At 42.3% G+C, this 12405-nt stretch overlaps 1 protein-coding gene across 2 annotated transcripts in view; it reads left to right on the plus strand.

Moving 5' to 3' along the window:
* Positions 1 to 12405, plus strand: part of CMSS1 (cms1 ribosomal small subunit homolog) — a 270320-nt gene that overhangs the window by 245122 nt on the left and 12793 nt on the right. For both annotated transcript variants that reach the window (XM_054973300.1, XM_054973301.1), the window contains 4 exons: positions 274 to 374; positions 4676 to 4759; positions 9965 to 10094; positions 11933 to 11992. In XM_054973300.1, the coding sequence (XP_054829275.1) occupies positions 274 to 374; positions 4676 to 4759; positions 9965 to 10094; positions 11933 to 11992 (375 nt within the window). The remainder of the gene's footprint in view (positions 1 to 273; positions 375 to 4675; positions 4760 to 9964; positions 10095 to 11932; positions 11993 to 12405) is intronic.

Consider the following 12405-nt stretch of genomic DNA (forward strand, 5'->3'; position numbering starts at 1 on the left):
ACTGTACCAAGTCGTTCCATTAGAGTGTACAGAAGTATCTGGGGAAGCAGTTGACTCAGCATATGGGTAGAGCAATACGAATATATTCCAATGTGTAGAAAGTTATCCCTTAGATAGAATTGTTGAACCCCTGGATGGTCAACTATGTAAAATATGAAGTAATCCATCAGCATCTAATGAAGTAGCATTCCTTCACTGACATTAATAATAATAAAATTAGTGTTCTTTGATTAGTGGACAGAATATGTTTTTGAAACATGTTTTTATCTTTAGATATTTCTGATGATGAATCCTTGGAAGAAGCCACTGGTCCAAGTAGAGCAATGAAGCCGCCTGCCAAGACCAAGCCAGCTTCTTCAAAGAGAAAGGAAAAGGTTGGCTGATTTTCAAGACCTATCAAGTAGCAGAGAAGTTTGATATATAGTGGAAAATGAAGTTTTCACCCTAAATGAAGAGGAGTTTCTGTGCTGTTTGGCAGGGTGGAAAGCCCAAAATAAAGACAAGACCAAGATGTCTGTGCATTATAGCATCTATCAATGGATGTTCTCTTGCTGTTGCAAAGCATTTTATAAGCTAGTTGGACTGGGGCTGCTTCCATGTGGAGGTTTTGCTCTGCTTTGGCATCTAAACCAGAGTGGGGCTTTGGGGTCATTCACATTACATCATCCCTTAATCATTGCCTTCCTGTGTGTTTTGTTTCAGTCTTTTTTGAAAGATCGTATTCAAATGCTTTGTAGATAGAAAGGTGCCCACCTGTGCATTTTCTGTCCACGTTGATGCCATTTCCTTTCAACTTCCCTCACCAGCAATTCCTGTCCCCCACCACCAGAGGGCTTTTAAAAAAAGTAGTTGACTTATCACTATAGATTGTTTTCTATTGCTGAGAGCTTATTGAGAGCCCTTCAGACTTCGCTTAATTCCAGCTGTCCAGATATGATCAGGATTCTAATTGGTCTCCTGTTTTCTTGGCCCGATAAGACACAGTTTTATTGTAGTGTGGTCATCCTTGCTATTTTTCTTCTGAATACTGCTTAGCTACTCTTTCCTTCACCCCATACTTCCTTCTTGTCCTAGTTTCCTGATCGAGGCCCCAGGGCCGGCACCACCATTGAGATGGTGAGGCGGGCGCTGCGGGTGCTGAGGCGCTGGAGGGGGCACCAGAGGGGGTGCCAGGGGTGGAAGCGCACACGACGGAGCTGGCGTGCCTGGCCCACAGCCGGCCGGCCACCGCCGCCACCAACACACGCCTCCGGCTGGGCGCAGCAGCTGCAGGCCAGGCACGACACGTGTCCAGGGTGGTGTGCAGAACCTCCCCAGCCACCCCCCATGCCCGACTGGGAGTGCAGGCAGCCTCCGCACATCGTCCCAGCCACCTACTGGCCAATGGGGCCGGCTTGCTGCGTGATGACGTCATCACGCAGTGATGTCATCATGCAGTCCAGGGTGTGTGTGCGCGCACTATGTGCGCACGCACTTAGGGGCATGTAGGGGCAGGGTTTCTGGTGCCGCCCCTGCGAGGCCCCCAGTTCCAACATAGCTTGGATTAATTGTCTTAAAGCACATTTAGGGGTTTTTTAAATGTAAGCTGTGCTGATTTTATACCACTGATCCCCGTGAGCTGCTGAGGGCCTGTCTTGATCCCTAGGTTCACTGCTTCTAATCCGAAGAGCAGATTCGTGGCTAGCAGAATCCTCACAGGCAGCACAGTCTAAATGAATGAGTGACCGTAGCACTGGAAATCCTTGACCTGCTGTACTTAGTATATTTTTCTTGAGACATCTTGTTTCCCTAGTTCCAGTCCAGCTCACCACTAAATCAGCCATGGAAAGCTGCCAGCCAACCTGGTGTTAGCTTTTCAGCATCCATCTCAGCTTCTTTCTGGTTCCATCAACAAGTTCTTGTGATGATTGGTTTCCTGAACAAAGTGCTATACACTCTTGAGTCAGTTCCCGGCTTGGCTTGACTTTGTAGCTTCCCCAGCCCCTACAACAGCTTCAGACCCCCTTCCTGTATCGGAGCTGTGCCTGCCTGAGCATGATGACAGACGTGGTCCTGAAAATGAGACTGTTGTATATCATATGCTCAAACTGATTTCTGTGCTACCAGTACAGCATGGGGGGCCCACTTTGCACTGGCAGCCTCAACAGGAAAGCAGTATTTTAACCAGTGAGACCATCAGCGGGATGTTTCTGGATGTCATAACCTGTGACTAAAAATGGGGAAGGCATGGACATGCTAGATACATCTAAATCTTTGACGCATAAACCTTTGGTATGCTATTTTGCAATGACTCTAAAATGCCACATGGGAAGCAGATATCAGATACTTCTTCATTACAGATCTGGGAGCGTTTGTTGTATCGCTCTCTCTCTCTCCCAGTCATTCCTCCCTGGGGATGCCAGGGATTGAACCCATGGACCTCTGCGTGCAAAGCACATGCTCTACCACTGAACCTCGGCCCCTCTCATATCATAATGACAGCTTGAATTAGAGCTATGTTCATGTCATGTTGCGCCGCATACACAGGCTCTTAGAGATGTAAAACTTTTATCAGATGTTTGTATTAGGAAATAATTCCTAAATGCCAGATTGCTTCCTAGCAAAGGATTTTGGGGGTATCTCATCTGTTTCAATGTACTTTGCATCCACAAAAAAGAGTGGGATTTTAGGTAGTACCAGCAAGACCATATGGAAGACAAAATGTGAAATTAGCAGGATCAGGAAAAGTAGTACATTGTTCAGTTTCAACTGGATAATTACAGGAGCACACACACACACCCCACACCAAGTCTATGGAAATTTACAAGTGCTTGAAATGTATGTTCCATCTGGACCATTTTGACTTCAGATCATTCTCTGTTTTCCTTTAAGGAAAAATCCACTGTTTGCTACTGCTGGTGCTGCCACAACCTGCTTTTCCGTACTCTTTGCTTCTTCTCCAGGCCACTTGCCCATGTCAGGTCCATTCTCCGGCACCAGTGTCTTTTGTGTTAATTTCAAATAGTTGTAAGGTACAAAATTGCACCTGCAGCCTCTTGGCTCCTTATCCCAGGGCTGATCAGAGCCCAAGGAAGGGCGCTGGGTCTGTGAGCTCCTCCAGCAGTGAACAGACAGAGAATCCCAGGCAAGGATCCTTTGAATGAAATAAAGCTTTATTGAAAACATTTGTGCATTCTAAGCTAAACTCATCCACAATCCTCATTCACCCAAGGTTAGCCAAACACTTGCAGACAAGGACTGGCTGAGCAGGAGAGCTCTGCTGATAACGGAGAGTAGGACTCCGCCCCTGCAGGGCCCAGTCTTCCCCTTTGTGAGACTGATGATGTCATGGTGTCTCTGGCTCTTCTTTTGCTGGTCTTTGCCTCTCTTTGGTCCTTGAAGATGTGGTCCTGTTGCGCTCTTGCCATGCAGCTTTTAGATTACGCAGCGCATAATCTACCAGCAACTAGTATTAGAAAGTGAATCTTTATTCCATGTCTTATCCACTGAGCCGCCTCCTCCTTGCTGTGTGAGATAAGCTTTCCATATCTCTAGCCATATGTTTATTTCCATTCTTCTCCTTGTTAAATGCCCTACTTCTTTCTGAGCGCAGATTTTACACACTTTTATACTTTTTAAAATAGTTGTCCCAAGTTTTCTTTTATGGAGTCTTTGGTCAGCATAGATAAGCCATAAATATATTAAAATGGCCATGGGGAAAACAATCCAACCCAATGTGTTTGGTTAGCTAAAATTTCTTGGCTGTTGAAATGCTCAAAGATTTTTATGCAGCTGTCTGCCCAGATTCCTGTGTTTATATTCTCTGTAGACGATCATTTCAGAGATCCATTAGCACTAGGGAGCTGAGCTTGAGTTTATTCCAAATTTTTGAGAACAGAAATAGCATAAACAAGAGGAAACAATTCAAAACTTTTTTCTTTCAATAACGATAAACTGCAAATAGAAAAATCAGTTACAGAGAATTCAGATTTTGTTATCTACGAGATGTTGGTCATTAAAATGATGGTATTTCTACTAATTGTTTCATTACATTGTGGATCTCAATTAAGCTTCCTTGGCCCAGAAATTAGGCAAAATGTAGAAAACAGCCAAAAACTGTTTAAGTTAATAGGACATGAAAATCAGTTGTAGCTTTGTTCCTTTCGATGCAGCTCAACAGAAACCAAAACGGTGGGAAATTTTGCAGAGAAAAATGTTTGCATTCAGCCTAAAGACATTCGTATAAACTGAGAAGAAATAGTTTCTGAGTGGTGGAGACCATGTTTCCTGTTAATTCAATAGCCTCTGCAGTTAATACCAAATTGCATTAATTCCTTCTTGTTTAAAACTTTCACTTAGCCAGATGGTAACAACACATCTGAATGGATTTGTAGTTTAATGTTTGTTTATCATGTTATTGGAGCCCAACAACTGTTTGTTTGTCGTTTTTAATCAGCCACGTTTCTGTAAGGAGTTCCTGCTTATCTCCAGCCACAGTATGCTTCCCATTTCCTCCAGATCCACAGTGCTTTGAGCAGATAAAAGCATAATCTGAAATCTGTGCATAGTTTATCCTTTCATTTTCTGGCCGATCTGGCTAGCCAAAACATATACCTAATTTCTACACCATCTAGGGTATGTTCTGAAGTATTCTTTAATGGTGATGTAACTCAATCCAAATACTATTTTTCCCCAGCATGGAGAATGTGTTCCTGGTACAGAAGAAGAGCAATTTAAAGTTAAAAAAGAAGGTGAAGAGAAGCCAAAGAGGAGAAGAAAGGTACTAATTCCTAATTGACTTTTCAGTGCAATTATTTTTTCAGAGGCTTTATAAGATGCTCTTATAAACCATTTTAGGACAACATAGATAACTTTTTAAACTTTAATGGTGGGCCCCTCCCCCCAATTAGGTGACATGTTATGTTTAAGCCACTGAAGATGGTTTTAGAAAAGAGATACTTTACTTCCTTCCATCCATCCATGGAAAGGAACTTTTCATTCTGCTCAACTAATACACTGGAGTCAAATATTGTTCAAGAATTCAGTACCAGAATATAAAGAAAAATGAAGAGTAGGATAGGAAGAGAGAAGTTTGCCTTGGTTTGTTTATTTATACTTTGTTATAACCCGCCTTTCTTGCTGAGACTCGAGGTGAATTACAAAACAAAAACAATGTACTCATAGAACATAAAGCATGCAATGAACAATGCAACAGATGAGGATTATAGAATTAGAAGACAACGTGAACAATGAATTGCTGAAGGCAGTGTAGTAAGTGGAATTACAAAGGGAGAAGACAATACAGTAAAAGCAGGATAATACATAGAATAATCACTGCAGTAGACAACAACAGTCCTATTCCATTATAATGGTGCCCTCCTGGACATTTCCTTTCTGCTACAGTTCTAATTCTTCCATAAAAATGCCCTCCTGAACATTTCTGCTTTGCACATTCTGCAGAACAATAGACACGTGGGAGCCTTCCTGTTCTCCTCAGACAGGCAGGAATCACCAAAGAAAATATATGGGCAGTTGCTGATCTTACCCATTTGTAGGGTGGCACCTTCAGCCGTGACCTAGATGGTCCAGGTAGCCTGATCTTGTCAGATCTCAGAAGCTAACTGGGGTTGGCCCTGGTCAGTATTTGGATGGGAGACCACCAAGGAAGGCTAGGATTGCTATGCAGAGGTAGGAAGTGGCAAACTCCCTCAGAATATTTCTTCACTTAAATCCCTATGGGGTTACCCTAAGTTGTCTGCAACTTAACAGCACACAACCCACCCACCCACCCAAACCCTTCACTTTATCCACATCTAGTTATCCCAGTACAAGTGCAGTCCCACATAAGGATATTTACATGCTTCTCTGAGGTCTGTATATTGCCTTTGTACCCAGAGGCATTAACTTACCTGTTCCACTGATGGTACTTTCAGCTCATAGATAGTTGTCATAGTGCAGATTCTCCTTCAGCTTACATGAACAATAGGTGCCCCAAACCTATCCTAAGAGGACTCCTGACGAGTATTTTTACAAGTAACAATGAAAATGCCTTGCTACATACAGTGCATCTCTTTTAATCATTAACACCTTATGGGCAACCAGGTTATGTTGAACTTTTGAAGTCTTCATCAAAGTCAGGGCCGGCGGCAGAGTTTTGGCCCATGGCCACAAGCACGCGCGCTGCGCGCATGCACACCTCTGACTGCGTGATGACGTCACGTCATCACGCAGCACAAGATGGATGGGGCGGCGTGCAGGAGCTTCTCCGTGCTCCGCACGCCGCCCAAGCAGCTGCTCACAGCTTCTGCACCCGGCTGGGGCGTGTGGGGGTGGAGGAGCGCACAGCAGAGCTGGCGTGGCTGGCTGCAGCAGTAGCTGTAGCCAGCCAGCCCCATGCCACCGCTGCTGCCACGCGCCCCAGCTGGGCGCAGAAGCCCCAAGCCGCTGCTGGGGCAGTGCACGGAGGCTGCTCCACGCGCCGCCCCAGCAGCGGCGCGTGGCTTCTGCGACCAGCTGGGGCGTGTGGGGGCGGAGGAGTGTGCAGCGGAGCTGCCGTGGCTGGCTGCAGCTGCTGCTGCAGCCAGCCAGCCAGCTCCGTGCCGCCGCCGCCGCCACGCGCCCCAGCTGGGCGCAAAAGCTGTGAGCCACTGCTGGGGTGGCGCACGGAGGCTGCACCCGGCTGGGGCGTGTGGCGGTGGCAGCAGCACGGGGCTGGCTGCCTGGCGGCAGCAGTAACAACACTCCAGTCATGCCAGCTTCGCTGCACGCACCTCCGCCCCCGACACTCCCTCCGGCGCTCCTCCAGCGCCCTCGCACCCAAGGCCACCGCCTACCTGGCCTCCATGGGCATGCCAGCCCTGATCAAAGTGTGTTGTTGATTTGACTGAAAAGTACAATGAATTCAAAGAATGTTCACTTCAGAAAATGCTATATCAGATGCTCACATCTTGTAAACCACCACCAAACCAAGCAGCCTATGAAAAACTCTTATCAGTCCCCTCTCTTTTTTTGGCTGCCTGCCTGAGCATCTAGAAAAGTGAGGTGATTAAGCACCGGGAAGCCTCAAGCTGTACAGACCTGTGCTACATTTCTCACAAAAATTAGTGTGGGAAGAATTATAAGTTGCTCAAGAGCTTGTTCCATGTATGTGGTATTCCCAAATAAAATAGTCTCCATTTCAATAGTGAATCGTTAGAGGGATCTTGCATAGAAAATAACCCTTGCACATTCTATAATTACACTGCTGGGTTTTTTTTTTGTAGGCAGTGTTGCTTGTTGTTGGACCTAATTGACACTTTTGCTCCCTATTTTGACATGCAAATACCTGTGGAGTTCTTGTTCAATTTGTCAGCCTTCTTAATCTTTGGTAAAGCAAGAAGTAGCTTGATCAAAAAGACAAATCAGTCATTAAAACCCCATAGCACTGGAAGCATTGGCCCATAGTGATTGATTGAAATATACAATATAGATTTATGTAATGAGGCTGTTTACAAGAACTGGAGATATTGTATTACAGAGTCCGCAACCCTTTCACGTCTGTTCGGTACTTTTGGGATTCTGACAGAGGGTGCAACTACAAAATGGCTGCTGCAGGAGGTGGAACCAACTACAAAAAGTCAGGAAGTGAGGTTATGCATAACTCTAATAGTAACTCTTCAGCATATCAGGCAAAAGTTCTTTTTAAAAAGACACCTTTTAAAATGAACAAACAGAACAACACAGTGAAGATTCTTGCGCTGTAGTGGCAGCTACTGCTGAAACAACCTTTTAAAATCTGCAAAACCAATCAGCTTTCCAATGGCCAGTCAGAACCCTTGCTGGACAAAAGCCCCACCAGGCCCCACTCAAAGTCTTAAAACACTTGGTGGGCACCAGAAAAGGTGCCGGTGGCCTCCATGATGCCCATAGGCAACACACTGAGAAACCTGTTTTCAATGTGGACCCTGTAATAGTAGGTCCAAATATAGTTCTGCATCCTTATAACAATTTTTTTACAATGAGCAGCAAACTGAGGGAGAGCAATTCTTTGCTCTGGGTGCTTTATTTTATTACGTTTTTATTTGGATATAGATTCTACATAGGAAGGAGTATGTGGATTGTATGTACGTGATCATGGATGACACGTGCATATCTGCTGTGCTGCATATATAAATGTTTTATCTTCTCACCTCATGTGCATGTAATTAAAAACATGGGCATGTTTGTCATATGTGAAAGTGTGTATAGAGGTCTGCACATAGTTTTCTTGCAATTAAAGGATATCCATGTTGGAAACAGTCACATCTGAATCTGACATCAATCTTCCCTCCTCGTGTTTTCCCCAAGAACTTGTTGCTCTAGAACTCTACAAGAATATCGTTCTGACACGGACAAGCTGTGAGGAAATCAATGTGGCAAGGATATTATAGTAATTTATAGTACCAACAAACTTTTCTTTCCCTCCTCGTCTTGCTCACACTTTTTAAAAGTCTTTTGGTCTTTAGCATCTGGAATGAATTAGAAGCAAAATAATAAAACTTCCTGTGTGAAGAACATTTTCCCAACAGTTCCCTTTGAAGGAAGGGAGTGTGTTCAGGTGTCCTTGTTCTTACTGTTGTGGAATTTCTTGTTAATATCACCATCACCCTCAAGAGAATCATTATTTTCCTGAAGGAATTGAGTGACTCAGTGAATGATGTAATAGCCCTATGAAATAACAGTTCTCCCTTCCCAATGCTTTAAGTAAAGTTAGTTGCATTGATATTTATTAAACACTTATCTGTGGATGTTGTGTTTACTTTATGAATTATCACTCTAAGAATGACAGTCTTTACAGAGAAGGAAGAGTTTAGTCTGTTCAAACTACTGGCCATGTTGTAAAACACGAGTATGGATGCTGCTATAGTCCGGTTCAGTGTGTGTGTGCCTGTGTGTATTATGTACCATCAAATTGCCTCCAATTTATGGTGGCCCTATTAATTAGTGACTTCCAAAACAGCCTATCCTTAACAGTCTTACTCAGATCTTGCAAACTGGAGGACATGGTTTACTTTACTGAGTAAACTCCGTCTCATGTTGGATCTTCCCCTTTTCCTACAGCCTTCAACTTTTCTTAGCTTTGTTGATTTTTCTAGTGAGTCTTGTCTTCTCATGATGTGACCAAAGTACAATGGCCTCAGTTTTATCATTTTAGCTTCTAGGAAGAATTCAGGCTTGATTTGATTTAGAACCCACTTATTTTTTTTGGCAGCCCATAGTATCCTTAAAACTCTCCTCCAACCCCACATTTAAAATAATCCATTTTCTTCCTGTAAGCTTTCTTCACTGTCCTACTTTCACTTCCATGAGTAGTAATAGGGAATACATAGTGTGGATTATCTTGATCTTGGTTCCAGCAACACATCCTTCTGCTGAAGGATTTTTCAAAGCTGCCCTTCCAAGTCTCAATCTCCTTCTGATTTCTTGGTTGCAACCTCCCTTTTAGTTGATGATTGAGCCAAGGAATAGAAGATCTTGAACAATTTCAGATTCTTCATTGTCAACTTTAAAATTGTGTAATTCCTCAGTAATCATTAGTTTTGTCTGTTTCATGTTCAGCTGTAATCCTTCTTTGGCACGTTCTCTTTTATCAGTAGGAGGTTTCACGTTTTCACAATTTTCTGCCAATAATATGGTGTCATCTGTATATCTCAAAATGTTAATACTCCTTCCACCAATTTTCACTCTACTTTTATCTAAATTAATCCAGTTTTCCTTATGCTATATTCTACATATGGATGGAACAGATCAGTAGATAATATATATCCTTGTCTGACACCTTTGCCAATTGGAAAAAATCAATACCTTGCATTTATTAAGTGGGAGGGCCATTCCTTTCTGTTTTAACTGATGTTTGAAAACTGTTCATATGAGTTTGACCAAGAATAAATGGGAAATATATAATGCGTTTAATTAGCAAGATTACTGAGAATTAAATGCTGTGATGAATATGCATTTTCTTATCTAGAAGAAAATTTCTGATATTCTTGCAAAGTCAGCTCCAAAGCCTGGAACCCCCGAAGATGTAAAAAAACTGCTTAATGAACACTTTGGTGCTAAACGTTCCATGATTGAATTAGAAGAATTAAAGCTACCAGGTAATAAAGGGATGTGTCAAAAATTTATTTTCAGGAAGAACTTTTTCCAATACCTATTTCTAACAAAACACTTAACTTAAAAATGTATTTCCTTACAAAAGGAGTGAAATTCTGGGTCCTAATTTGCTCAGGATTTGGAAACATTTCCTTGCTGTTAAGACCAGTTTACACTTACATGGAGTTAAACTGAGGCTTTGATTCCTTGCTTTGGGCAGGAAAAAATGTCCCATCTGCATTTGAAAGTTATGGGAAATTGAAACTTGATTAAAGGCTTCCCAAACCGGGAAACTTTCAATTGCACCAGTGGAAGGAATAGAGCACGAGGGCACAACAAACCTGTGTTTATAACCCAAACATACAGAAGTTTTGGGGGAGGTCTAATTGTGTTCTTAGGCCTATGTGACCATTGTGAATTTTGGAAGAATTTCTACAGAAGCACAATTGTAAAAAAATATGCATCTCTCTCTGTCACTGAACTGCTGGAAACACACATATGCAATTCTAGGCTAATCTGGGGTTGTGATGGACAGCACTTAACAACAGGTTTCCAAATGCAGCAAAATCAGAGAGCTGGGAGGGGAAAGGTTAACTATTCCCTAGAATGAAGAGCTTGAGTAACGGGCTGCTCCCTCTTCTCTGAGTGGTCAGTTAGAACAAGTCCATGGGTTTTCTGACAGGATTTGGAGTCAGAGACAGGTTCACCTCTAGAGTAAAGGGAGAAGATTACTTTGCCTTCACTGTCCTGAGGAAGAATTCTATCTAAAAATTCAAAGTAAGCGTCAGCACAAGCTAAAGTATGCTTTACACAGATACCAGAGAACTGGGAGTTTGTTTTAGTGAGAGTGATTGAGTAGTGGGTTGAGACTACTTTTCAAGCCAAAAAGAAGAGGAGTTATATCTTCTGAGGAGAAAAAGTTTAATTCTGATCCAGTTTTGAAGGGAATTTGGCTCTGAGGAGGACCCCGGGTCTGTTGTAAAGGGAAAACAGTTTTAGACTACTCAGGGGATAGAAAGGTGCACAAAGAAAGTGACTAATGCCAGAAAACTTGAACTATCATAGGAAACATCCTGAAGAAACATAGTTGCTGTACCTAAATTGCTAAGTAAAATATTTCTCACGGTTAAGAACCAAGAATATATTAAAATAAGCTTCAAGGATTCTGTTTTGCCTGATACATGAAATGTATTCTGTAATACCAGCAAAATTTTACCTCCGCATTTCTGTCCCCTGACTACACTTACTCAATCCCTACCTGTTAAATAAATTCGTTATATCTTTTCTAATATTATACAGTCTCTAGTGCCATTTCCAACAAAAAGGGAAAGGGCTCTTGCTTTTCCCCATCAAGTTCCTGGACTGGGCTAAAAAGACAAAATTATACCTGCATGTCAGGGTGGCACAAACAGACTTTCAAAACCACAAATATTAACATGCTACTTGGAGCTGCTCAGTCAAAGCAGGGAAACTGAATTTTTAAGAGGAGGGGTCCATATCAAGTCAATGTGTACAGTTTGTGGGATTGATTCAAACTTTAAAGGGGGGAGTAGCAAACATTCTGTAACCTTTCAAGCTGATTACACACTTCTGTGGTTAAGGATAAGTAAGGAAGAGGTTGTACAATGAGATAATTCTGGAAGGAAATTGACATTGAGCTAAAAGTTCCCATCATTTGGTTAATCTTTTTTAAAGCTTCATACTGTTGCCTATGAGTACTTGTGAAATTCTGTCTTCCCAAAGAGCATTTTGTCTGGCTTTCAGCAAGTATACATTCCTGGAAGCTTTAAGGTATTAGTTTTAGCATCCAGCAACAATACTCCCCTCTCTCTTGTGGTTTCAGATGCCTGTTTCCTCCCTCCCAATGACCTCACCCACAGTTTTTCTTCCTACCTGAAAGAAAGTAAGTAACCTGTTGTTCAAAAGGCAATCACGTATTTGTAATCTGAATACTCCTTCCTTTCTTGAAGTAGTAAAATCAGTATTTTTATAGATACTCTTTTTAAAAAGTATTTGATATTCTACCTTCTTGAAAAAGTGTTTTTAACTTTGTTGCTGAGCACTTGACATTTTACAATAGAAAATCAAACTCTTGTTTTAGGAACATAACCTTGCTTTTTAAGCACTTTGTTCTCAATGAATTATCCCATTGAGAAGCTGCTAGTCTATGAATGTTCTTTTCTCACTGAAGCAGTCTGGTGAACTCTCCCACTTTCTGTCCATGGTGCCACAAAAGTAAAAAATAAGGAGAAAGGAAGGGACCAACTGGATAAAGCTGTGATTAGATTTCTAATTTCTCTTTGAAAGAGTGAATAG

This window comes from Eublepharis macularius, chromosome 3 (genome assembly GCF_028583425.1).
Source record: "Eublepharis macularius isolate TG4126 chromosome 3, MPM_Emac_v1.0, whole genome shotgun sequence".
Classification (NCBI taxonomy): domain Eukaryota; kingdom Metazoa; phylum Chordata; class Lepidosauria; order Squamata; family Eublepharidae; genus Eublepharis; species Eublepharis macularius.